We start from the raw sequence: 27,016 nt of genomic DNA, 5'->3' as shown, positions 1-27,016 counted from the left end.
CAGTGGGTGAGTGAGTGAGTGAGTGGTGAGTGAGTGAGCATTACCTACTTACTCCGACGCAGTACGTACTTAATTACTTAGTTACCAGTTACCACTGGTCGGTACCAGTAAACAAGTACTACTAGGACCTCACTAGTAGGTTTAAGTTACCATAAGCATACCCTCCTACCTAATTAGTATTCAAGTAGTACTTAGGGAACATACTATACGAGGTACTGGGTACATTCGGTGGATGGGAAGCAACCAACACCTCCACATTCCACAGTGACTGGTACATCAAGACTACTGTGCTACGTACATCCAGAAGGTACCGGTGACGGACCACTATAGGCCACACAGCCCAGGCCGGAGCGTTCCTGGGCAAAGGGCCCGAGTGGCTGTTGGCATCTGGCAAGGCTGGCGGGTTTCTGATAGGTGCGGCTGGCCCACCGGGGGCTGGAGGCCGGATTTCAAACCTGCAGGATCCAGCCAGTGTCGACCGCCCGCCCACTGGTCCAGGTGGAGGATGATGTGCGTACGATCAGTGATCGTCGGCCAAAGCGCCTGGCGGCTGCTCTTCATGCCTTTTCCAGTCGATCCCAGAATGGGGGAAGAGGGGGGGAGGGAAAAGTACTAACTAACAGACGGGGCGTTGAATACATGATCGCTCCAGTTGTAACCCCCCCGGGTGGATGAGGGCGTATCTTTCTGCCTCGTTATTAGTTCCCCAGGCCTCAACGATACCAGCCTGCTGCTAATTTACATATCTGGGTCCCCAATGCAGCCTTTTTTTACTGCACCATTACCATTCCGGTGGTGGTGATCGCACAATCTATTTATGTTAGAAAAAAAATTATACTTCTGTTGTGTGGGTTATGCTTCTCTAGTTTTGTAGTGGTCGTCCGCAGGTGGCCCGCATTGAGGTAGTACGAAGCAGTCGGTAGACATGGGACTTGAATGGATGTAATCTACGGGCCAACACAGCAGTACTAGACCCGTGATGAGAGAGACTCACCTATACTACCTACAGATCACCAGCTCAGTGGTGGTCTTGGTACAAGGAATCTCTTCCTTCCCATTATTTTGCTCGGATCCTTAGTCCTGTCACTTCGGATCCCACACTACTTCCCCGAGGTATGGAAGCCATGTTTGATCGGCTATTTTTTCGTGGCAATCACCTTGTCTAGTGCGTGGTCAACTGGTAAGTCGCCATTCTTACGTGGTATTCAACTCTGGCCGGGTTTGGAATGGGGATACGGCCTGTCTAGCAGTCTGCAGTCGAATACCGTAGGAGATCAGGTCTCGTCTGCAGTTCAGTCCGGGTTTGCACAGACCAGGGTCTAGCAGACGGTAAATACCACTGAATTGTGCTCTGGGCATAAATCAACCCTTTAGAGCAGCCGACGCTGGCTCGGTTGATTCGGACCATGGGACCATCAAAGAAAACCCCCCCACGGTGGGAACTCCCGCGCGGGCAGTACCTGACCCAACGGACAGTTATCTCTGGAAGCCCCAGACTACGTTGCTCCTGCGTAGGGGTTTGCATACGATAATCGTAAGAATAGTATCGGTATTGGTTCCTCTCAGTTCGCTAGCTGGCTCTTCCCTTTTTCCCAGTCGTGTTTCTTCGATTTACCTTCCTCTTGGTTCTCTGAAACGCCCGTAAATTGATGGAGACTATTGTCGTACGTGTTGCCCTCTTCGGACAAAGTTCAACAGATCTCGGTTGAGGTGGAGCCATTAATTTCGACGGACTGAACGTTTTCTGATGATGGCCAAAGGGCCTTTGAGTTAGTGTAGATGTGCGATTATCAGCTACCGGGCTCTAACAGTGCACTGGCCAAAGATGGCCTAGACGGTGGCGTTGAAACCAAAAGGCGATCGTTGAAAGTTATGGAACCTGTGGCGTAAGAAATGCACCTGAGCCGTGCCCCGTACATGCCCATTGATACTAGTAGGGCTGGTATGGTGTAGATCCACGAAGAAATGAGAATGGAAAAGAAGGTAGCATCGCTAATGTTTCGTGTAGTATTCGTAGTTAGTGATGGTGGTGGTGGTGATGTTGGTGACGATGATGATGTTGTTGATGATGTTGTGAATGACGGCGGTGGTGGGTTTGTTTTACCAGCTTCCAGCCTACCAGATCGTTGCATTGGTTAGTTTCCCGCTTCATTTCTTTTCTTTATTTTTTATTTTTTCTGTTGCATAATCATGTATGGAAATTAGTATGTGTACATGTTTCATTGCCGAAGCGAAACCTCCAGTCGCTCCACATGGAGGTCCAGCGACGCCGATCATACAGGGTCTTTGCGGTGCGATGACCGTGGGACAGACCACCCCCCCGAAGGAATCGGTCGTACGACGACGACGCTGGAGGAGGAATGGGGAAAAGATGAAATGACCTGGTATCTGCCGGTGTTTTACTTTCGATAGCCTACTTGCAGCCATCCCGAGCCAGCAGCTGGCAAGTAAGTTTCGCGGTGGGTTCTTCTGCCCGGGGAAGATCCCGAGAATCTGGACGACCTGATGATTATGATGATGATCCAATTCCATGATCCGCGTTAAGGTTTAGTTAATCCCCCATGGCCCGTCTGGCCCCGGTGATGTTTCGCTGTGCGCTGACATTCGAACATTCCATCGGTGGTTCTCCCCCATCTGCGTCTCATGCATTCATTCCTTTTTCCTTTTTCTGGTTGGGGGAAAAGAAAGTGACGCTGTGGATATCCTACTACCTTGCCAGGCACAGGTCTGGGACCCAAAAAAGACTAATGAACTGATTGGCGTGTTGCATTTGGTGGTAATCAACGCAGGTAGGTAGTAGTAGTAATAGTAGTAGTAGAAACTAAGAACTACTCTTACGCCTCCTTCTCCTCTCCTGGAAAGGTGGTAGGACAGGTTGAGTATGCCCTTAGTACTTCTATTAGTATTACCGTTCTTTTCTTGAATTTCGTAGTTCAATCTTTCGGAAGAAGAAAACGAAAAACTCCTTTGGACTATAATTCCAATTTGATGCGTTGGAAGGGATTTCGTAGAGCGGAGGATAAGACTCCATCTACTCACTTGATCAGGAAAGAAAGGGGCCAATGAATTCCAATTTGCTCAATAGGCAGTAGTAGTAGTAGAGTGGAATCATGTCTACCACTTGCTTGAAACTAGTAGGAAAGAACATTGGGTGTATTGGTGATAACTTTGGGACACCTACTGAGCTGGTCTTCTCCGTTAGTAGTTAGTACTTGCTCACTTTCCAAGCAATAATCCTAAATGATAAGAAAGAACAAGGAATCTGAATAAAAAATCCGAGGCGATCAATAAGGTGGGTTATCCTTTGAGGTAGATCGACGTTAGTGGGTTGAAAGAAGGAAAAAGACTTGGAAATAATCAGAGAATAAAAATAAATATAGCCCCAGATGCAGGAATGGGAAAAATAAAAATAAACCGTAAATTCCAGGAGATTAAGAAGAAGAAGAGGAAGAAGAAGCAGAAGAAGTAAGTACAAAAGAATAAAAAGAAAATCGACGAAAAGAAAATGACTGGAGGTGAGGGATGAAATTGGGAGAGAATTAAAAAAAAAAAAAAATAAAACAAAATAAAACAGAAGAAAATCGAATAAAATAAAATAAAACACTGAGCTGGGAAAAAGGTTCCTCTCACACCCTCCGGGCCCTGCTACTTCGCCCGAAACAGCAAATCGACGATAGACTCACCAGAATGGGATTTAACATTTAACCTCCCACGGACTCCCCAGAATCTCCCCTGCAAACACCCCGCCAGGAAAAGCTTCAGCCTTGGAAAATCCCCTCCCAGCTCAGTGCAATATTAGACCAAGTTACGCTTTTCCCATCTAATAATCCTAAGACATCCTTCCTTCCTACTTGCGTCCTCCACCCAATTGTATCCAGATCCCCTTGCTGGACCAGCCTGCCTTTCCTATAACTACATCCCTCTGCTGCAACTGAGACATCCTTTCTCTCTCTTTTCATTGTTCCAGTGCCTCCACCTTGGGAAAGACAGAAAGACAAAACCGAGCAGACCGCGTCGCAGGGCGGCTTATCGATTGCCCCCATTCATCGCCATCGCCTTGATCTCGAACCACAGACACGCCCTCCCTCCTCTCCCTTCTCGAGCCATACTACATCCAACAACGAACCACACAAGGCACCGTGTCTTATCTTTTAATCCAGAGACAGTCGCGCCTCCTAGGAAACGCTTTCTTCGAGGTCCCAGTCCAACCAGAACTCTCCATCCCGGAACAATCGACCCTCCCCTCCCTCTTCTTACCCAACGGGGATTCGCCGTGGTTACTCTAGGAACTCTATAGTCTACATTCCTGGCCTTGCGTAGACCACCAAAGGAACGCGACGCGCCTCTCGCTTTTTCGTTGCTTGACTCGGTCCTTTGCTCGCCCTCTCTTTTGGGGAACTGCTAGGTAATGGCTTCTGGTTGTAAGTGCGATCGACCCTTTCCTGCCTTCCCTGATATATGGCCGGGAGATTTGTTTATTTCACGGCCTCCGTCCCTCCTCCATTCCCCAACCTCGACTTCCAACTTCACACTTCCCATCCTTTCTTTTTCTCTCTCTCTCACATACTCTCTTTCTCTCTTTTGAACTTGCTTCCCCTCCGCAGAGGCGACTTTCCCTTCATTCTTTTCCTCCGTGGTCTGCTACATCACCCATCTGTCGTTCGCATTCTTACCTTCACGGTCCCTCAGTGCCTCTCACTTGTCATCACTGGTCCCTCGCAGCACCCGCATTACTCCACCGTCTCTCACTTGTATATCGCCGCCGTTGCGCCTTGCCACATTCCCTCATATACTAATAATACACTGCACCCTCCTTGTGTCATACATCATCTTGTACACCCGCATACCACCCTTCCTAAACTCTCTTTAATCTCATCCCCCTTCACAAGTTGGAAGTTGTTGCACCTGCACCGTTTTCTTACTTAGTACATTCATTCCAAAACCCACAGTCACTAAACTGTACCCTGCACAGGTGGAAGAGTCGAAGTTCCTCCCACACAGTCTCGAAAGGATCTTCTCATTGAAGACACCGAAGATATGAGATCCCAGGGTAACATGTCCGACCGCCTGACCATCGAAGTCGACTGTACCTCCCTGGGTTCCAACGAGTGCCCCTCCATGGCTTCCAGCTTCTCGCCCATGGAATCACCCACCCCTACTCCAACAAGTGTGTACAGCCAAGGCTCTCTCGCTTCGCCCACCTGGCACGAAGGGGGCTCTTACCCTGGACAAGGCTATGAAAGGCACACCGGATCAACCCCGATGCGTAGTGCCTTTCGACTGGCCAGCATGACGTCAAACGACAGCATGGGAATGTCCTTTGGCCAGATGGAGGCACAAGAGCGGATGCCAATGACCGACTTTCTGTCCGGATATGATGAGAATGTTGAACATTTCTGGATCCCACAAGAGGCGCAGAAAGCCTATGAACACGGCGTCCCTGGACTCCCATACCCTCAGACAATGCCTCAGTATCCCACTATGGGCCGTAACCACTATCGACAGCACCCGGCACCCTACCTGCCCGAATCTGCGACCAACCCCTGTCTGTCGCGATCGATTTTCCATCAGCCTGAAAGGGTCCCTAACTCCATGTCCATGGGTAATGTGATACCTTGGATGGGCCCGCCGGCCGATTCAATTGCCCCGCAAACTATTGCCCCGTCGCAGGTCGCCCCAGTCACACCCCCGCCGTCATACTCGGAATTTTCGGGCTCACTCAATACCTTCAAGACGCACAGCCCGGCCACTCCAGTGCGCTCTTGCTCTTTGGGAACTACTTCTGGGACTGATACTCCCATGAGCCGCCTCTCGGGCGGCATGGACTACCTGGATGACTTCAACCAATCGCCTGTTTACCGCGACGGTCTTGGCCGGGTTGAACGCCAGTCTTCGAGAAAAGTTGCCCGGAAGCAGTCGTCTAAGCAGAGCCTGAGTCTGGAAAACTTGCCGTCCATCATCAAGCAAGTCCAATTCAAGTGCAAGGAGCCTGGTTGCAAGGGTCGCTTCAAGAGGCAAGAGCATCTGAAGCGACACATGAAGAGCCACTCCAAGGAGAAGCCGCATGTATGCTGGGTTCCGGGCTGCGAACGGGCTTTCTCACGGAGTGACAACCTCAACGCGCACTACACAAAGACCCACAGCAAGCGCGGCGGCCGTAATCGCTATGTCGCGACGCTGGACGAAGACAGCCCATACTATAACCCGGAATACCGCGGGCAATTGACCGCTGATGGGCGACCAGTCTCCAAGTCCCAAGACCTTATGGCCGACGCTCGTGAAACGAACGAAGAGGCGTGGTTGGAGTGAGCGGATATAGAGTTTAATACGCGAAGGACGGAAACATTGATACCCTTGGGCACCTGCGTTGCCCATTCCCTTTTTGGGTCATTAGATGGGCACAGACAGAGGGCCCGACAGACCCCGGTCGGCGCTTCACGGCGTTGTTTGTAAAACATATTTCTGGCTATATACACCGGACGATTTCCTTTGTTGATTCGAATGTTGCATACCTTTCCTTTGTGTTTTCCTTTTTTATGATCTTTATTTTCCCCACCCATCTGGGCCCAAAATTTTTCTTATGCTATGGAGAGGCTCCCTTATTCGTCTTTTCCTTATTTCAATTTTCTTTTTCTTTTTCTTTTTCTTTTTCATTCATTTTTTTCTTCTCAGAAACGAAAAACCTACCATTGGATAATAATGAGTTTGAGATGGATAGGCTAAAACGGCATGGACGGGAAATGGGTTGTACACGATGGGAGTGACCTGACTGCGTTCTTTTCAATCTGATTGGTCTCATCCGCTACTGAACACTATACGAGATACCTAACAAGTAATAAGAATCCAAACAATTGCATGACCTTAAACCATTCTGGAAAACCGGGAACTTGGAAAAGAAGAAACAAGGAAGCCGCGGACTAGTCTTCTGTTGGGCCTGATGGGGGGTTGCCGCCGTCTGGTGTCTGGTCTTTTCCCAGCGACCTAGTTTTGTCGGGTATCTGATGGGTCAGGTTTACGGAGGGAAGATAGATGGTGCTACGAGGCCTAGCGTGGCTTTGGGAGATCCAGCAGTGCGATGGAGCTGGAACGTATCACACCCTCCCGGACTGCCCGCCTCTCCTCTTCCATGGGTTGGGGATGGGGCGCGGGAAAGGATGGATGGACCAGTCCTAGTTGGTCCCTACTACTGACTCAACGGCTACTTTTAAGTATGTACTTACTTCAGTTACTTTCTTTCTTTTACTGTAATTAGAAGGTGGTGTTTGCCTACTCGCACGGACTGACAGTTCTGGTAGCAGTGGGGGTGGAGAGATTGGTGAACCCTCCTCTGGTTGGTGGTGGTGGTGGTCCTGGACGAAGCGGATGGATGTATCTCAAGTCAGCCAGACGGGCTGGAAGAGAGACTAAAGTAGGTACATACATGCATTAGCTCTTCGTCTCTTCTTTTTCTCCCCCGTCGATCTTCTTTCCCCTCCCCACTCAGTCCCACATTCCAGGGGACTGGCATTGTCCCTATTGGCGGCATTCCTACCGCTCTGTCAGTAGTATCCATGGATGATCATGGCTGACGCTTCCTCGGGTTCTATCTATCTCAGTTAGTACGATCTATCGACTAACAAACGGGGGGGTTCCTCATGCCACACGAACTTGAAGCTGCAGCTGAGGTGCTCAACTGAGTAGTCAGTCGTCGACTAAGTTCTCACTAACTGACTGTATGTACTCTGTAGTAGCGCATCGCTCTCCACTGGGAATTCCGGCAACCGGGATGCCACCTAAGCCCATGGCTCTAGGAACAATAAATTCTCCACATGCCAGGTCCCGTGAATGGTTACGAGAGAAGCCCGTGAGTCTGTCCCGGTACTCCGTAGTAGTTGGTTGCTCTCTATCGCCATTCCGCTCTTCCCGTGGAATGACTTATTCTCGTCTACTATTCTCTAGTCAGTCTTCTACTCAGTACTGAGGTAATTAGTTGGTTGCCAGTAATACCTCTCGGATAACTCAATGAGGCTCACCGCTCATCGACGGCTTCCCCCGTTCTGTCTCGAGCTCTCTCCCCTACTCCTACATACATGCAGAGGAAATGAATGCCCATACCCCGTCACACGATAACATCATTAGGCTGCCGATCTTGCAAGTACGTATGTCCACATTGGATCTTCTGTTAGTTACCTCCCCCGGCTGCTTCAAGACTCCAAATCAGACCATTGTCTCATCAGGCGGGATGATCTTAAAGCTTTCGGCTTCTAGTGTTCAGCTGTTGGCTAAGATTAACATTGCAGTGGCATTCGTTCAAATCAGCAGCCTCTCATGCAAAGGACACCTTGTTCCCAGAGGTAGATAGGTCGCACGAATCCTGTGGATCGGCTCCGATTCCTCCCCTACCCAACTGATCTTACACTTGGTGTTCAGTGGGCCTGAGACGCACTGGGTCTCACAGACTTTTGACTCCGAGGTAGTACAGACTAAGTCGAGAACCTGTCTCACAGAACGCGAGACGAGGTTGGCTGGCTTGCTAGCTACTCTCTGCGTAGCTCCTGCACCACACGCGGACACTCGACTAGATGTGCGGTTTCCACAGGCATGTACTTGGACGCCTGTCTGGCCCTTTTGCAATGAGAAGCTGACGGTTTGGTTTCCATGTGCGGGTATCAAGAGTGCTGGTGGTGATATGCAGCATGAACTAGACCGCCTCACGCTGCATGGCCAGTTGAGCGCTTATACTACATTCCTGCTAGCCAATGTATTCTCGTACAGGGATCCATCAGATCAACGATATGTAGCTTCATTGGCCAACCTACGGTAGTCATGCTTGGGAGTCTGTTTTTGCAGCCTGCCATTTCCCGACAGCCGATTGTCTCGCTGGTTAAGCACGATCGCCAGCAGCGGTAAGTTTTACCTCCGCACTGACCTTCCAGAGTACATCTGGAATGTGAACACGTCTCTCGACTGTTTGCTTCTCGGAGTATCGGCGCAGAATGAGGATCTATACTACTTCACAGTCTAGATCGCTGCCCTGAAGTACCAAAGAAAGCACGCATCTAGCCTTATTTCGGCATGAATGCTGTCTGGCAGCGTTACCTTCCACCTCCTCCCTTTCATTCCATGCATTGATTTTGCAGTGCGCCTCATTTTTCTTTCGAAAATCCGCAGATCAAACATCTCCCACAAATGCCAGCTCTATGTGCACGAGAAAGTTCAGCCTCAAACGCCATGTCTTCTATCCAACGTGCTCTCGCCCAGGCACGCGCAGAGCAATACGACCGGGAAGACCACCTCGACGTAGCAGTGCATGTTAACTACTACCGTCAAATACCACCTTAATCTGCCCCAACTCTATAGAGTGGAATCGAGCTGCGAATGACCACCCAGCCTTGGATTACCTGTTGGAACAGCACAGCGGACGGCAGTTCCGATGCCACTAATGCAATGCAAGCAGACACTCGCGAACTACAGATCTTGCTTGACCATCGGTAAAACTAAGTAAGCATAATACTTCCGGTTACTACCACGTATCTATTGTGTGATCAGGTCGGTGGGTGCTACAACACCTACAAGCCGATCGCCTGAATCTTTCACCGGGCTTCTGAATCAAGCATAGTCAAGTCTCGCAAGCCTGCATGTCCGACCGTTCAGCTTCACAGGCGCGCCCAGCACGACAAGTCTAAATTTACACAATGGCATTCAGAGTATGTGCAACCCCGGCACGCAGCCACGCACCAACTGGGATCCCGGGATCGTCTCATTCCCTACTTTTTCCAGAATGACCGAAAATAAACTTTTGACACCCACTGAAACGGTTACACTATTGTCTGTATGTGATATCACATGTGGATTGCTCCTATTGATCAGTGCCTGCATGAATCTATCTCCTTAGGATGACAATAAGGAAATTGTTTCCGCGGAAAATTTTCCATGTTCGAAACCGCATGGGGCTGCTGGCCTTGGTTGTACACACTGGGCACAGACCTTGGGGCCTTGTACAGTATGCTCCGCCACACTATGCCAGGTTACGTGTGTCATTTTCAGCTGAGAGGCAGGATATTCCAGAGTAAGCGCTATTTGATTGTTGAGATGGTAGCTTGAGCTATTGCTTGACTTTGGTCCTTCAACTACTTCTCGGCTCTGACCTTGTATACTTCGTGGTCTCAACGGCACAACTATGAATGCACAAGTAAATTTACTAATCAATACACGGACCAGCCACATCCTGCTTACATAACATCATCACATAAATACTCCCCACCAGCAAAAATCTTCACCGTTTCTCTTTTCTTCCTCATGCAGATGCCGTTCCTCAACATTTTGAGGTGGCTGGCAACCCAAAATGCCTTGGAAGATAATGTTCTTGAACAGGCTTGGGACCTGATAATCTGCGGCTAACTTTACAACCGTCTATGTTATGCGAGGAGGAATTCTTGGAAGGCGCATGGCCTACAAGCTTGGTTATGGGCAAGCTTTTGAGAAAACTTGGAAATGATTAGGCTACTTTTTTCTTTCTGCTCACATTGTCTCTTTTAACTATGATGACTTCCTTCTTTTGGCATGATGCAGATCATCTGCGATGAGTGTCAATTCCAAAAAATATCAAGCTCAACAGTCTGAGTTATAGAGACATGTTTATTGTTTGTTATATTTAATATTTAATAATTGAATTTATATACACATAACCTTGCTCTACCTCACCAAATAAAAAGAATATCTATTCAATATCCCAGCCCCTTTCCCACTCCATCTAACCAGACAACGCGAAGATACAAGAAACACCAACCTTCCACTAACTACTAGTTACCTATATACATCCTCACAGTAAACTCCTAGTAAACTTTGCTAATTAGTTAGTAGTAGTTACCCCCCTCCCCAACCTCCAATACCAATTCCAATTCCAATCCCTAATTTAAATCCAAATCCAACCCCAAAAACACCGTCTCCTCCACCAACGGCGTCTCATAATACGGTCCAATCTCCACAAACCCCAGACTCCGATACAGCCGAATCGGCCCTTCCATACTCTTCAACGTATCCAGTCTCATCCCCCGATACCCCAGTTCCCTCGCCCTGGCCACAATCGCACTCACCAGGGCTCGACCGAGTCCCATCTTCCGCGCCTCCGGAGCAACATATAGTCGCTTTACTTCGCAGAGGGGCTGCTCATTTTCCTTGGAGGGAAGTGGACGGAGAGCTATGCAGCCTAGCGGAGAGGAAGAGGAGTCTGCACTGTATGCGAGCAGAAGGTCACCGCCTTGCTGGGGACTGTATTTCCCCGGCAGAGAGGAGAGCTCGGCTTGGAAGTTTTGGAAGGTGAGGTCGATGTTGAGCCATGTTGCGTAGGCTGTAAAGAGGGTGCGGGCGGCGGTGAGGTGGGAGGGGGTTGTGGCGGGAATTATGTAGTATTCTGTAGCCATCTTTTTGATCGTGATGTTTTTGTTGGTTGGGTTCTTTTGGTATTGGTGTAGGCGTAGATAGTTAGATATCTGTAGATATCTTTGACTTTTGAGGGATGGTCGGCAGGATTTTGCGGGGTGGAGTGATGGAGTATTGGAGTATACGAGTGGTTTTCTTTCAATCCGCTCTTCCTCTTCCTCTGAGCTGGCTGGCTGTAGAGTTTGATAGGGTTTCACGTAGTATGTAACGTGTGTATAAGTACTTCACGGGCTATGCTAAAGGCGCTTCGAAGAAGAACGCTGGTATAAATTCTCGTCTCTTGACTCAGTCATATCCTGGATGTCAATCCCGATCGGGAAAAGGGCGCGATATTGACCTAATCGGGAAGGTGTTGATGCCTCAGGCAATAAGTCGGCTTTGCTTGCCGGTATATCTCTCCTCTTCTTTTGTCGTTCATTGTTCATCGACCTCAACATCCGATATCTAGGTTGAAAATTGCTCATCTTGAAGTGCTTGTGCTTAGTATGAGACTGGCAGTCGTGAGGAACGCAGTCCATGATGAAGAACACGCATTCCTCGTTATCTTGTCAAGCCATTAGTGCGTCGTTAGACTAACCAAATAGCATGAGCAAACCCATCCTTCGCCTTCCAACAATATCGGCGTCTAATCAATATGAGGTTATCGGATTGAATGCTATCTCTTGGCACTTCTCCCTAGAAGACTTCTGAAATGACTGGTGACACGATCGACACAAGCATCACTGCTCTATACCGTCCACCCCTTTTACACCAGCCGGGCTTGTGTCGGATATTACGGAGTAGACTGCTGCAGGAAAAGGTCGGACATTCTTTCCTGTTCTTCCTTCATCTGCTTTCTCTTCATGACCTGGTTGCTTTGATCCTGGTCCTTAACATCAGCCAACACTGGCTCTGGCACTGTCATTCGTCCATTGCTGACGGAGAGCCCGGTTCCTGAAATTAATCCATTATCCGGGCCTGCAGATCACTTTGCTCGGAGCGAATCAAAACAATCCTCAGCTCAAAAGCAAGAACAAGTGCAACCTATCGATACGCAACTTGAGAGTCGATGGCTTCGCTCTTGGTTAATTTGGCTGGTCTGCTCGCTCTACCCACTCTTCAGGCCTAACCTCCGATGGCGCCCCGACGGCTCATCCTCCAGATTGACTGCAGACCACCGCTACACCGGTCAATTGGCCAATTCCGCACCTCATCGTCAGCGGAGGTGCGGGTCCTCACGGCGTCCTCCGCTCTCCTAAGGCTGCCTTCCTGATCGATTTCGGCAAATCAGCTCGTCCTTATCAGGGCATGTGCTATCTACAATTTTTGGTGGCAGCTTTCCCCGCTACCCATATGCGGTGGCCTGGTTGCTAGTCGGACAACCCAGCACGGAGTATATGGGCCACGCCAGCTACACGCTATTGAGGTATAAATTGGGTCAATTGCACCCGCTTTTCAATTGCTTTTCAACCATTGAGTTCTCTCCTGCACGAAATAACGGTCGGTTATCACGCATAATGTCTTTTATTCCTTCTGTGGGCTTGCTCGCCCTGGGCGCAATGCAGCTCAGCTCTGGTGTGCTGGCTACCATTGACACTTGCTCCTCCGACAGCCCTCTGAGCTGTCAGACCGACAACGAAGCTTCCTGCTGCTTCAATTCTCCTGGAGGCTCCCTTCTCCAGACCCAATTCTGGGACTACGATCCTTCCGATGGCCCGACCGACTCCTGGACCATCCACGGACTCTGGTAGGAGTGACCACACCGCAATTGCCTAACACCACTAATGGTCGCTACAGGCCCGATAACTGCGATGGCTCGTACCAGGAGTACTGCGATGACTCTCGCGAGTACAGCAACATCACCTCCATCCTCGAAGCGCAGAATCGCACCGAGCTCCTGTCCTACATGAAGGAATACTGGCCCGACTACGAGGGCGCTGATGAGGATGAGAGCTTCTGGGAGCATGAGTGGAACAAGCACGGTATGCGTCATCGCATTGATAGATAGAAGGGCGTATTGACCTTTTTAGGAACCTGCATCAACACCATCGAGCCCAGCTGCTACACCGACTACTACGCTCAGGAGGAAGTGGGTGACTTCTTCCAGCAGGTCGTTGACCTCTTCAAGACCTTGGATTCCTACAGCGTATGCAAACAATTCCTTGCTCTTTATATAGATATTGACAGCAGCAGGCTCTCTCCGACGCCGGAATTACTCCCTCCGAGGATGCCACCTACGAGCTGAGCGACATTGAGGATGCTCTTGCCGCGATCCACGATGGATACCCTCCGTACGTCGGGTGCGAGGACGGTGCTCTGTCCCAGCTGTACTACTACTTCAACGTCAAGGGCAGCGCCATCGGCGGCACCTACGTTGCTTCTGAGAGACGTAAGTCACCTACAATCGGACTATACGACATCAACTAATCATACTACTAGTTGAGGACTCCAACTGCAAAGACTCTGGCATCAAGTACCCGCCCAAGTCCAGCTCCAGCCGCAAGAGGAGCAACAAGAACTAGACTTGAGCTATTCGATTGGGTCTATCATCTTCACTCCAGAGGGTGAAGTGTGCTGCTGGGGTGTGAATATGAAAAGTTGTGAATTGTGAAATTATGGCGTATAGCAGAGGGTAGTCTGCTGGGGAATGATTCCTTAGCAGATCATTCGCCGCAACCACTCGTTTCATGTATATTGACGGTTATCAACTTCAATGCTTTCAGATGAATGCTATCACCAAAGGAATTGCGCGATTCCCTGTTCCTTTACATTCCCTGTAGGAAATAGCCATATATAAAGGCTCATGGTTTCCCATCCAACTTCTTCCTCTTCCTAATCCACCCAGCTCCTCTCCCACTATACAGAAGACGGATATACGCTTTGATTAGCAAATATTCCATCTAGCTCGACAAGATTATAGTCATATGAGTAAGCACTTATACTCATACTTATATTAATTACCCAACCAAGATACCTAGATCCACTCCTGTGCTGTCCTACCAAGGCATATTACCTGCATCCGGCTGACTACAATATCGATAAGACCATCCTACATCCGGAGGATATTTGACAGACCGCGCCTGGGAAGACCATGGACAATCGTGCGCCAGCCAACAGTCTGCTACTTAGCTGAAGAGGCTTGACGAGTATGAAAAGAAATGTTACATCGCTGCTAGGATTAACAACGAAGTAAGAGAGTTGTAACAATCGAGCACTGCTAGTCTGCCCCTTCCAAAATGGCATCTTGTGGATATGATGCGATGAGGAAGATAACTATCAAGGTTTTGACAATCTGATTACTGATAATGGGTATGCCTGTCCCACTTTGGATGAACTAGTCAAAATCGTCCAAGGACCTCTTATTAAGGCATTGAAGCCTATTGAGCTCAGGTACTCACCAGTCTGAGCGTTCCCGGAAAGAAGTGATGCAGCTTTCCAGATGATCAAACAGCCCGAAGAGATCAAATGAGTTTTCGTGGATTGTTCCTTGCCGACAGGTCAAACAAATCCATATTCGGGAATGAGTGAACGAACAGAGACTGGTGCTGCTGTTAGCTTTCTCGAGGATCTCTGGAATATTGTGAAACATGATAACCAGTGGATGGTCTTCGTTCTATCCAGGATAGTCAACTTGAGTGGAGTCGGGGGTATGGCAGAGCTCTTCGAAGGCATTTCACAACGACAGCAAAATAGTCACGATCTATCCATCGGTTCCAGAGTGTCCGGTTTGACTGGAAAATCACTGAAAAATATTGAAGAGTCGACTCAACGACCTCAGGCCCATAGTGGTATGATAGATGCCTGATCGAATGAGTGAAACAAGACCATGGCACTCTTGCTAAACGACTTAACTATCCCAAGCATATGTCGCTCTCCGCCCTTACCCCCCAGGCATAAGGTACTGGAAGTCTGTTTGATAAACTCTGTCTTCCTCTCCACTTGCAGTACTGCCTGCCTCGCAAATCGAACATGGAATTGAATTATCTAGGTAAGAAAGCGGTTACAACAATCCACTATGCCTATGACACTGCGAAGTCAGCAGTTGCCAAAGGCAATAGATGAACCACCAAGGGTAGAGCCAGCTGAACCGTGTTGGACTATGCCCATCTTGAGAGCTACTTACTCGCACAGGCAGCTTAGTATATGGGGTCCCATTATACACAAAGCTACTAGACTCTGGAATTTAATTCTGAACATGGCTATTTGAACAAATCCGCGCTATCCTACTGTGCAATACAGTATCTCTCTTGGGACACGCACTCCGGATACAACGAGATAGAGCCTGGTTTGCGTTATGCTGGTTCGAATCATGATTTGCTTCACTGGCTGATATAAAATATTATCCTGCCATACCATTACCCAATGCTTGGAGGAACATTACCAGCCAGATACCTGATTGTTCTAGGTGGAGTACGAGAAAAGAGCAGCCTGGAAGTATCCAGCAATCTTTAAGGCTCAGGTCAACTTGATCTCGCTAGAGGAATCTTCAGTGGCAGTTCAGGATATGTTGAAGCAGGTTTCTCTCTGCCAAAAGACATTCATGGGTCGCGGCACAGAACATTGACTGCTTCTGACCACTCCTTCTAACCGGAGCATGATAGGGGCTACTAATGAACCCTGACATAGTTATCTCCTAAAATTCAGAGGACAACCTCGTGGTATGTCTTCACCAAGAAAACATACCATGCGAGTCCTGTACGGTCACACATCGCTACTATTAGCAGGGCAGCACTGCAAATAATACCACAGGAAGTGTTTCCTTTTGCAGACTTGAAGAAACCATGTTATCATGCAATTAACATGGCAATAGTTACTGACGAGAATGGTCATGGCAGAAATGGTCCCCCATGTGCTTTTGCTCGCAGCTCACGCCAATAAACACTTTTCGCGAATCGGCCTGGGAGGCTTAAAGAAGACCTGAAAAAGAGCGTCACCGTGGAAGACATCAATCTGTCTGGTAAAGTGGTCGAATGGGCATTGTTTCCAATAACACATTGAAGATACTCGAGATTGGCACGTCACACCCCTTTAATGAAAAGCCCGTTTTCGAGAGATCATGGACCGTGCAGTGATGGGGTTTAACTTATGTGGAATACATGGCTGACTCTATCATCAAATTATCGGTATCTGTGCGAGGCAGAAGATTCCTCATTCTGGTGGGACGAGCCGGGATTGTTGTTTGGCCAGTCGAACTAATGAGATAGAATCCCCATAAATGGATAACTCACCACTACCTAACATCCTGAGATCTAGATAAGATCCCATACATACATTCAGATCCGCCCCTGCCCTTATTTTGGCTGTCTTTGCTCAGAGCCGCTTTGAAATGAACGCAAGACTATCTGCGTATACTCCTTCCACTACATCCCCAGACGATCGTGCGTTCAAACACAGCAGATGTGAACGTGATGCTGAGCTACGCCAACTTGTCGCTTCTTTAACCGGCTTGTCGTTGCCCATGCAAGCATCAGGAGAACGGTCTACTAATATCACGTCTAGCCCCAAATCGGGGATTGAAGATCATGTTGAGAACCTGGCAACGATGATATTAACAGGTACATAGGAAGAAATCCCATTCTATGGTGGACGATTAAGCCTCGCATCTACAGATACCACGAATCCTGATAATATAACACAACATTCGGGGACAACAATCGGGAATCTACAGCAGACGACATGTGGACAAGAGCAAGTGGGAAATCAACTACTATATGGCATATTTCCTTCCCAATGTGAGAAGTGGGAATTTCAACCGCCGGGGTGGTATATTCCCCAGGAATGTTTTCCAATCTCCATGAGATGGAAGAATATCGGCATTAAAAAGCCGCGATACCCTTTCTCCAGGAGTTTCAAGACGGCAAGTATAACGCAATGACTTGCCGTCTTTTCCTTGCTGGGCTATCTCTTTTGCCTAGAGAGTCAAGTCAAGACGGTTGTGTTCTTTCAGCCGCCAGCGAGAGACTCAAATGCAATACTAGGACACGTGCGTGTTTCTACTAGCAGGGGGGCAGTACACATAATTGTTGACCCCAGCCCCAAAGAGGACAAAGAGCGAATGAAAGGTATCAGTCAGAAGCTAGCTTAGGAAAGTCGACACATCTGTCTTCGATTATGAAAACCACATCCTTTTGCTTGCTGGACTAGCTCTTCTGCCTAGAGAGTCAAGTTAAGACAGTTGTGTTCTTTCAGCCGCCAGTGAGAGACTTAAATACAATCTGAGGACACTTGTGTGTTTCTAACTAACAGGGGGACAGTCTACATTATTATTGGACTCCAGCTCCAAAGAAGGACAAAGAGCGAATGAAAGCTATCAGTCAGAAGCAAGTGGCGCTGAGGAAAGTCGACACATCTGTCTTCGATAATGAAAACCACATCCCACTCCCTGACAGCAGTAGTGGGTACTCAAAAACGTCCTGGTACAGATGCACAGTCCATCATAGATAAACAAGCCAAGCGGTGGAAGTGCGCTTTAAGATACACACCACTGCAACAAGCTATACACTCTTTGAGACCCGCCAGGGATTATCACGTTTGCAATTGCAGCATTAAAAAGTGCACTGGCTGAAGTCAAGACTTATTGAGACACAGCATCTGCAATAAGCCAGCCCCGGGCGAGAGATTAGGGCGCAAGCCGTGCGTACCACGTCCATGACAAACATCAGGGGAGCTATGGAAATGTGACCCTGGGATTCTCGCAGACAAGTGCGGGTTGGGTAAGACGATTGTCATGCTTGTCCACATCTTCCGAGAGGTTCCAGGCAGGGGTCCCCAACGACCCGGTCACTACACGTACTGTGGTCATAAGCTCATATGCTACCTGGGCAAAGATGATCAGCTAGGCGACGGTGAGGAGCTCGAGGAGATGAGAAATTCATGCTGAAACACTTGCGTGATTAGGTCCTATTGCAGAAACAAAAGGCAATCGTTTTAACTTGCTTCTAAAGAAAGAATGCCAAAAACAGTGCAGCACTAACCTCAGTATGCCATTGTGCATTGGAGGGACGAACTACAAAGAACATACAAGACTCGAGAGAAAATCCCAGAAAGAAGCCGTGTGATTACATGATGCTGATTATATCCTATATAGTAGAGTTCCTTGATACAAAGTCACAGATACGTGGAATCTGTTATGATTGCAGCTTATTCAGCCAGCGACGGTGAAGATTGGCACGTCAATGGCTATGTTGCTCTTACTCCGCATAAATTACTCCGCATAAAAATCGTGGCTGACTATTCTGGGCTGTTTGCACCCTTTTAAAGCAATAAGCTTTTCAGAAAGATGATAAAAAAGACCCAAAAATGTCTATTATGGGGGCCCTATTCGCTGGACTGGTGCGGCGGTTGATCAACAGTTGCGAGGCTTTGTTATTTCAAGCTCCACTTGGGGAAGGTCTTCTGAGCTGTTTCACCTTCTTCTTTAAGATCTTTATTGGGTAGAATAGTTGCTTATAATGTACTATGTAGCAAGCTATACAGCGTGTGCAACCAATATCACTCTATTGATTCACAAGTAACTGCCTCCACTCTAATAATATCGTACATCTCCACAATTTCACATGTCATAAGTCATAATGTCGCCCTAGCTGGCACTTACGCCAGCCCTGCTAGTGCAATGCATAGGTAATATTCATCCATCCAACCAGCAGCATCTCCGCGTAAGCGAACCGCGTAGTGCGGAGATGAGTTAGGCCCGGTGGATCAAGCCGTGGGCACGTGTCCTGCACTACCTCCAGCTATGGATGATAGTCAATACACCGGATGGTCTCCCGTGCTGTTTGAGGCATGTAGCCAGCCCGGCTTGCAGACTGAGAAACGTGCCCAGTTGGAAGTCGAGGCCTGGGGACAATGGATTCATGCTGACGATGCTGGCATTGCTCCACACCTGCATGGGAAGAAATTCTTGTAAGGGGTTGGCGAGAGCCGAGAGGCGAGTTCGAAAACGAAGGAGAAAGGTATCTGAAACCGAAGGCAATTCAAAGCCCCTTCAGACGAGCATTTCTCCTCTCCTCGTCTATCTTCGCCCCCACGCGGTCCAAGAAATCCATGCGACCCAGGAACCCCTCTTTCGCTTTGCTGTGCACATTGAGCTCGTCCTTGATTCCAGCCTGGTCCACGTACGCAGCCCAGTCCAGACGCGACTTCTCGACCGTGTTGATCTTCGGCCCCTTGGCGTTCTCTTGACCGGCCGTCGCCTCTGTAACGGGCTGTTTCTCCCAGCTCTTCTTGATCAAGCCGGTCGGATTCGGGTCGAAGCGGGAGGGTCGTCGAAGCGGTCTGCGCAGTTTGAGGGCGTCTTTGGCGTTCGCAGCGTTATCCACATCTGCAGCAGTGACGGTCTCCGCGTCCTTCTCGCCCGCCAGGAACAGCCTAGCCTCTGCTGAATCCTTCGGCACAATCTTCTCTTCCGTAATCATCTCTCCTGCAAACTTGTATGTGCGCTTGATCTTCACCATTTCTTCGGTATAGTTCGTCTGGGGTTCCTGTGCGGAGGGAGTCGCATCATCGCCACCTGCCGCTTCTCCGTCGATCTGGCCAGTCGCAGGCGTAGCATCTTTGCTCTCATCCTGCGCTGAAGAAGCATCTATTCCCGAGTCTTGAGCGTTCATCTTCGCCCATAATGCATCCACGTCAACCGTAGCGCCGTCGATCTTCGCGAGGGGTTTGCGCTCTTCTCCACTGCAACAATAGCATATCAGTAAACACAAACTCTAGTAGGCCGTCAAAAAATTGCACAAATGACATACATTCGCATCTTCATCGCGCGCGTCCGCACGAAACCTCCCGTTCCTCCTTCCTCGTCATCAAGATCCACATCCACGTCCTCATGCCCTTTCTTCCTCTTCTTGTTCTTTGCCTTCTGGATCATCGCCTCATCTCCAGAAGCCAGTTCGTCATCATCGCCAGCTCCTTGAGCATCCTTGTTATCCTTCTTCCGTCGCTTGGACGCTGACTCGTCAGCGGCCTCCTCTTCGTCGGAATCGGACATGCCCGAGTCCGCGTCATCTTGGGCTGCGTCGAGCTGGAAATCCTCGTCTTCGGCGGAGTCATACTGGTCATCATCCAAGTCAATTTCAGCAGAGGGAGAGGCCATATCTGGTGGCATTTTGATAGACAACTGTGAGGTATTATGTCTGTTGCTGGACATGGAAAAGTGAAACGCTGTGAACGACGCGAGATTCTGCCAGGGCGGTGGGGATGCGATACTTGATTATGTAATGACTACAGCCAATCGGAGCGAGATGCGGAGTGATAACGCCGAGGTTGCTGCGATAAGGAGAACCTCTGGAGGCCCATCTACAACACCATCAGCAATTCAACGACAAACACTTACTCATACTGTATGTCTAGATCAATTATGCCTTCGATGAAGAGCAGAGCATAAGCTGCCCCATGAACCCCTCATCTCCATACTGAACCCTCTGTCAACGGGCCGAGCCGCGCGCTCGGCAAGAAGACTACTAATCACTCCATCTACCGAGGATGACCGAAGCCGAACGTCTATATCAACCCATGGCGCCGATATGCTAGTTGAGATACAATTATCATTTATGATACAGAAAGTTTGATCTGTCTGGTTGACTGACATTATGGCTACTCGATCTCCTAACCCCGTCGCCCTGGTAGTTGGCGCCTCCCGAGGCATTGGTCGCCAGATCGCCATCGATCTCGCGAAGAACGGATACACCGGTATGCCTTACAATATCTTCCCATATCCATGGCTATCACAGTTCCTCACTGACAATGACTGCTTCTATACAGTAATCATAGCCGCCAAATCTACTACTCCCCCAAAGACCGCCTCAACATCCTTCCCACCAGACCCCAACTCCCCCGCATCCACCATCCACACTGTCGCCCGCGAAATCACCCTCGCCGGCGGCACAGCCCACCCCATCCAAGTCGACGTGCGCGACCCCGCCCAGATTGAGAACCTGGTGAACGAGACGGTACGCATTAGCGGTGGTCGGCTGGACGTGCTGGTTTACAATTCGGGTGCGATATGGTGGTCGTCCGTTGCGAATACGCCTCTCAAGAGGTTCCAGCTGATGCAGCAGGTCAATCCGGAGGGGCTGTATGCGACGATTATGGCGGCGTTGCCGGTGTTTGAGAAGAATGGGTGGAAGGGAAGGATTGTGGTGGTTTCACCGCCGATTTACTCGAGGTTTTTCAGGGGGAAGACAGCTTATGCTATGGGTGAGTCTTCAGCATAGGGAATAGGGTTCTGCTTAGTGCTGACAATACCCAGGTAAGGTCGGGATGAGTGTGCTTACTCGTGGCTTGGCTATGGATTGGGTGAGAGAGGGAAAGTCGGATATGGCTATTACTAGTATCTGGCCTGCTACGGTATGTTGACTGTTATGTTTGGAGTGGTGACTGGCTAACGGTCAAATGATAGGCTGTTGAAAGTGCAGCAACCGAGATGAACCCTGCGAATAACGGCGATTCGCGAAAGGCTGATTTGAGGAAGCCGGTACGTTCCTAGCCTGTATATCCGTTCCTTGATATACATACTAACCGATACAATGTAGACGATCTTCTCCGATGCAATCCTCGGGATCTTGAACACCCCAGCACATACCGTGAACGGACTCCTAGCTCTCGACGAGGACTTCCTGCGTGACTATTGCGGAGTGACAGATTTCTCCAAATACTCCGTTATCCCCGGGAGCAATCCAAGACGCATGATGCCGAAGGAGATGCCTGTGCTAGAAGTTCCAGAGCAGGACGATGAGGGAGTGCGGATGGACAGTAGTAAAACAGCGAAGCTGTAAGCCTTTAGCCGTACACTAAATATCTCATACCATATCAAGATTATATCAATTTACCTACCTACCTACATTACACACCACCCAACAACCCACCCACCCCATATCATCATAAACTCCAACCAAGGAACCCACCTCAAGTCCCAGGATACCTCTCCACCCTCCCCACAGAAACCTTACTCTCCCCTTTGATCCCTCCCCCAATATCCTCCAAACTCAATCCCATCTTCCCCCTCAACCCACCAACCTTCCTCTCAACCCAAACCCCCAACGCAACCACACCCCCCATAACAACCTCCAACCCAAGCAAGACACAAAGCAAAACAAACGCAGCCTTAGTGACCTCACAATCCCGCTTGAAATGCACCGGTGCTGTAATATCGCTCCCGGTAGAGTTACTATAAGCAGAACTAGCACTAACAGTCCCATTCCCACTCCCACTGCTATACTCATCATCCCTCACAACCCCCCACTTACACGTCCACGAATGTAGCGTCTCCATTTCACTGAATCCGCTCGGGTGCTTCGCGCCAGGCTGGTAGATCACGAATATGAGGCCCACCAGCGCGGCGATGAAGCCTGAGAGGGCTGTTGCGGCGGCGAGGAGGTTGAGGAGGCGGATGTGGGGACGGGGCTGTAAGATTTATTAATATTAGTCTGCTGAAATTCTTGATAGAAGTAGAAGGGGGAATGCGCACAGAAGGAACAACAGCAGTGACGATATAAAGTAGATTCTGGAATGCGATCACGCAGCCACAGGCGAGCAGGGCGATGGTAGGTCTTAAGTCCAGGTTCAGAGGCCACAGGTTGAGCCAGACTCGTGCGTAAGGGGAGGTTTGGCGGTAGTGGTGGAGGGCGATGGCTTCGCAGGCGATGGTTGGGATAGAAGTCAAAAAGGTGAGGATGGCGAGGGCGAGGCGCGTGTGTCGGAGCTGTTGGGTGCGGGTGAGGAATTTGGATTCTTCTTCGATGGAGGCGGTTGAGGTTATGGTGGTGGTTATGGTGGTTTGGGAGGAGAGGCTGCGGTCCATGATGTATCTTTTTATCGTTGATCTTTTGATGGATGGATTGGTGGGATGTGGAGGTATTCAGAGACAAAGTAGCCTTGCCAGAAGGCTATAAAGAGGTTGGATTGAAAGAGGGAATGTACTAAGTGTAGAAGGAATGAAATGAAGCTATAGGACACAAAGAAGGCAGATGTTGACAGGATAAAAAGACCTTGAAAACCTGCAGACGTCAACTACTTATGCAAGCAATGAATCGCCCATCTTAACATCTGCAGTGTTCTTCAGCTGCCAAAAATAAGAAAGGTCTCGCACAAAGCGCCAATAGATGAGACATCCTCACGAGAGCCCTTCAGCCATGAAAGCCTATTAGCCGCCCAAGGGAAATGCGGCGCGCCTATTTGCTGTCTCCTGCATGAGCGCGAAGACGCAGGATTCCTTCAAAACTGACTTGATGCAGCCTTGTCCCCTTCGGCGCTTAAAAGAGGTCGGTGCAACAAGCAGCGCGAATGGACGACGTGAACTTGAACAAAGGCACTCGGCTTCTGTGTGACACATCTGTCGCTTCGAGTCCTATTGGTGTGAATAAGCCCAGTTCGAAACGCCACTCATTTGTGTCGAACATCATGGATTAAAAAGGAGACATCGGCTGATAGGGATGCTAACTGCTCGGTCCTGTCAATGGTACCATTCCCGTCTTTCGTTCCATCTTCGATGATGGACAGAAAGTTGGGGCCTGCAGCACTTCTAGTATGGGGAGGTCGAACAGCAAAGTACTACAGGCCAAAGGGTCTTAGCTGTCACTGCATCCTGTGGCTGCAAAGATTCCACCAATGCCAGAGAGATCCGTGGGAGCAATTTACTCTCTGGAAGCGCATGCCTTGCGGGGCTACTGCTATGCCGTGATCTCTCATAGAGCGCGCACGTCTCAATACCCAGGCTCAAGCGTATAACAGGGTCAAAATCATCCAAGTTACTCATGCGCAGATGTTGCTTTGCAAGTTCTCCGCATTTGCTGGTCTGTTGTAAGTCTAGACTCCGCTCTAAAGACTGCCCTAATAGGATATTCTCCGCATGGTCTGTTTCTCCAACTCCCACCGGTATGCAGCTTGTAGAATTTCCATCACTAGAGAGCATCCGCAATCGAAAGAATCAATCAGACGCCATTTGCCTCAGAGATGATGCCCACCATTCAGGTGTCGATCACCACCCAGAAGTAGGACGAAGAGCAGTGGCACGGGGCCTGTACCCAGACCATGACTGGGCCCTAGTCTTCATATTCCATCCACCTACAATCACGTCTACGGTCGTTCCAAGGCGGAGCTTAATTGCGCAGGTCTTGGCTAGGCGGGCAATCAGCACTGCAATCTTCCTTCGGCATAGTCGCCCAGCACATGTCTCCTCTCGATTTTCAGCCTACGGCCAGATGAAGCCGATCAGCCGAGAACAAGCAATTTCGAGGTATCCTCCAGGTCTCTGTGGAAAACTCATATGGGATCCCCACAAGCCACCATATAATTGAAACACGCAGACTTCTCTGAGAGTGGGCAGCGGGATCATTGCACAGGGATCATGGGGTCCTCGGGGCCCGAAATTCCTGCCAGACAGCGCGACTCACGACCAGACTGGAACTAGGGCTGTAGACAGGCCTCATTTTGCCAAGGCTACGGGTATTGCTCCGTAGGTACTCAACACGCCTAGGCCGGGACCACGAGCCACAGCCACCAAAATATCGCGAATCATAATTGTGCTGATTGATACCGGGAAAATATTGAGCCCTGATGTGCAGATCATCGCAGTTTTCCTCAGAGCCAAGCCAATCAGTGGCTTCTGGATAGTAATGACACGCGGCGTCCGGGGTGTTGGCCTCTGGAGGGACATCATTAGGCAGTCTTGGCGGGCGAGCTTCATCGCAGCGTCCCCGCGGCCGGTGGTCTTGGCCGGTGGGAGGGATTCGTCATCCTTCTTCCTAGCAAGTAGATTCATCACTCGAGCACGCCTTTCGCTCACTTCCAACCGGCAACATTGGATAGAGAAGGCAGGGATCAGTACACTCTCGTCACTGCTTCTGTCCACTGCTGACGACAGTTACTTACTTGTCTTTGGGATTGGTATCGCTTCGGCAAGGGAACATACTCCGGGGTCCGCGCCCAGATGGGTATAGACTGCACAATCCAGCGGCAATGCGCACCTTGATATCGAAGCTCATGATGGAGGAAGCAGCATATAAAGGGCCCGTCATCCACGAGGCATCTGAGAGAAACATCCAGCAGAAAGCAGTCTCTCAAAAGCCTCTCTATCTTCCATCTCCTGGGGTATCACCTTTTCCTTGTCGAATTGAACTTCGTTTTTGAGCTATCTGAAGATGCATGTCCAAAGTGTTATCAAATTGGCCGCCGTGGGATGCGCAGTCCTTGCCACTGCTCATCCCGGCCACCAGGAGAAGCGCGCCAACTCTGACCTCCTGGACTTTAAAGCCAACATGCGTCGTGGCTTGGAGAATTGTGCTTCCAAGTTCGAGCGCAGTGGTCTCAATGCCCGTGCCGAGGCTCGCCGTAGAGCCTTGGTGGACCTCCACCGGAGGCGCCTTGCTGCGCGGGATACTGATTCGGTCCTCAACAAGTCTCACCTTGTGACCGGGTCTGATATCACACCCGACTCCTCCGCCAGCGAAATCTTTGCCAATACCAGCACCTGTATTCTCAACCCTGAGGGTGAGACAGGGCCCTACTATGTCCCTGGCGAGTACATCCGGTCAGACGTCCGCGAAGACCAGTCAGGTGTTCCTGTGGTGATTGAAGGCCAATTTATCAACGTTGAGACCTGCGAGCCAATCACCGACCTCTACTGGGATATCTGGAACTGCAATGCCACCGGTGTCTATTCCGGCCTTGTCGCGAATGGCAACGGAAACACCGATGACTCTTCAAACTTGAACACCACCTTCCTCCGTGGTATCCAGAAGACTGACTCTGACGGTGTGGTCACCTTCGAGTCTCTCTTCCCGGGCCACTACTCCGGCCGCACGACCCATCATCACATGGTCGCCCACCTGGATGTCACGGTGCTTGACAACAACACCATCACCGGCGGCACTGTTGCCCATATTGGTCAGCTCTTCTGGGACCAAGATCTCATCGATGACGTGGAAGCTACTTACCCATACAACACCAACACCGTCACGCTCACCACTAACGCAGAGGACCGTGTCTTCTCCGATGAGACTGAAAATTCCGACTCCGACCCAGTCCTCAACTACGTGTATCTTGGAGACAGCTTGGACGATGGTCTCTTCGGATGGGTGACTATTGCTGTCAATGTGTCTGCCACCTATGACCCCAACTACAGCTTCATCTACACCTCCAGCGGTGGTGTTGCGGTTGATGACGACTCTTCCTCTCCCGGCGGCGGTCAGTCTGGTGGCAGCCAGCCTAGTGGTGGTCAGCCCGGTGGTAGTCAACCTACCGGTGGCCAGTTCTAAGTGCCAAGTAGCTATGTCGTAAGGGTATCACAAACGGTGACAGTAAGATGCGGTGAGGTATTGGATGCAATTATGTGTGTTGTTTGATGGAAACTTCAATGTCAAGAATGATAGCACTCGTTTGAATCTGATTTATGCGCTGGTTTTTCACAATCCCGCAGCTTTTGCTATTGGCCGTAAGTAGACGATCAAATTGTAGTCCTAGGAAGTGAGTAAAACTAGTAAACGTAAATAGAATGTAGATTCAGTTCATCCGCATCACCAAGACCATTCTCATGTGACGGTAGGCTGGACAGTAATATCTCTCAAGGATCCGTTGCTATATGGCGTTAGTATCCAACTGGATCGTAGTCTTCAAAACACCC

At 49.6% G+C, this 27,016-nt stretch overlaps 8 protein-coding genes across 8 annotated transcripts; 4 read left to right on the top strand and 4 right to left on the bottom strand.

Annotated features, from left to right (window-relative positions):
• Positions 1-1,893: 1,893 nt before the first annotated feature.
• On the top strand, positions 1,894-6,309 carry brlA (C2H2 type transcription factor BrlA; the record flags this gene model as incomplete). The annotated part of the gene is made up of 3 exons (XM_067620589.1): positions 1,894-1,942; positions 2,009-2,134; positions 4,973-6,309. 3 exons carry the CDS (start codon positions 1,894-1,896, stop codon positions 6,307-6,309), a joined length of 1,512 nt encoding a protein of 503 aa, XP_067481754.1.
• Positions 6,310-10,889: 4,580 nt separating this feature from the next.
• Positions 10,890-11,402, bottom strand: ASPBRDRAFT_193226 (GNAT family N-acetyltransferase; the record flags this gene model as incomplete). The annotated part of the gene is made up of 1 exon (XM_067620588.1): positions 10,890-11,402. One exon carries the CDS (start codon positions 11,400-11,402, stop codon positions 10,890-10,892), a length of 513 nt encoding a protein of 170 aa, XP_067481753.1.
• A 1,515-nt stretch (positions 11,403-12,917) lies between these two features.
• ASPBRDRAFT_193225 (T2 family ribonuclease) lies at positions 12,918-13,922 on the top strand (the record flags this gene model as incomplete). Its single annotated transcript, XM_067620587.1, has 5 exons — positions 12,918-13,147; positions 13,198-13,382; positions 13,431-13,546; positions 13,594-13,789; positions 13,840-13,922. The coding sequence occupies 5 exons, from the start codon at positions 12,918-12,920 to the stop codon at positions 13,920-13,922; spliced, it is 810 nt and encodes a 269-aa protein (XP_067481752.1).
• A 5,451-nt stretch (positions 13,923-19,373) lies between these two features.
• On the bottom strand, positions 19,374-20,503 carry swc5 (putative Swr1p complex component (Swc5); the record flags this gene model as incomplete). The annotated part of the gene is made up of 2 exons (XM_067622393.1): positions 19,374-20,076; positions 20,145-20,503. 2 exons carry the CDS (start codon positions 20,501-20,503, stop codon positions 19,374-19,376), a joined length of 1,062 nt encoding a protein of 353 aa, XP_067481751.1.
• Positions 20,504-20,987: 484 nt separating this feature from the next.
• On the top strand, positions 20,988-22,172 carry ASPBRDRAFT_193223 (short chain dehydrogenase family protein; the record flags this gene model as incomplete). Its single annotated transcript, XM_067620586.1, has 5 exons — positions 20,988-21,087; positions 21,160-21,594; positions 21,647-21,744; positions 21,797-21,871; positions 21,930-22,172. The coding sequence occupies 5 exons, from the start codon at positions 20,988-20,990 to the stop codon at positions 22,170-22,172; spliced, it is 951 nt and encodes a 316-aa protein (XP_067481750.1).
• A 130-nt stretch (positions 22,173-22,302) lies between these two features.
• ASPBRDRAFT_193222 (uncharacterized protein) lies at positions 22,303-23,197 on the bottom strand (the record flags this gene model as incomplete). The annotated part of the gene is made up of 2 exons (XM_067620585.1): positions 22,303-22,800; positions 22,865-23,197. 2 exons carry the CDS (start codon positions 23,195-23,197, stop codon positions 22,303-22,305), a joined length of 831 nt encoding a protein of 276 aa, XP_067481749.1.
• Positions 23,198-24,756: 1,559 nt separating this feature from the next.
• Positions 24,757-25,401, bottom strand: ASPBRDRAFT_451389 (uncharacterized protein). Its single transcript, XM_067625336.1, has 2 exons — positions 25,267-25,401; positions 24,757-25,179 (listed from the first exon to the last, which is right to left on the bottom strand). Coding segments are annotated over exons 1-2 (360 nt in total). The 5' UTR covers positions 25,268-25,401; the 3' UTR covers positions 24,757-24,820.
• A 134-nt stretch (positions 25,402-25,535) lies between these two features.
• Positions 25,536-26,651, top strand: ASPBRDRAFT_119764 (intradiol ring-cleavage dioxygenase; the record flags this gene model as incomplete). The annotated part of the gene is made up of 1 exon (XM_067617285.1): positions 25,536-26,651. One exon carries the CDS (start codon positions 25,536-25,538, stop codon positions 26,649-26,651), a length of 1,116 nt encoding a protein of 371 aa, XP_067481747.1.
• Between the last annotated feature and the right edge of the window lie 365 nt (positions 26,652-27,016).

The sequence above is a fragment of the Aspergillus brasiliensis genome, assembly GCF_001889945.1.
Source record: "Aspergillus brasiliensis CBS 101740 unplaced genomic scaffold ASPBRscaffold_3, whole genome shotgun sequence".
Taxonomy (NCBI): Eukaryota; Fungi; Ascomycota; class Eurotiomycetes; order Eurotiales; family Aspergillaceae; genus Aspergillus; species Aspergillus brasiliensis.
This window is presented reverse-complemented; position numbering and strand designations above follow the sequence as displayed.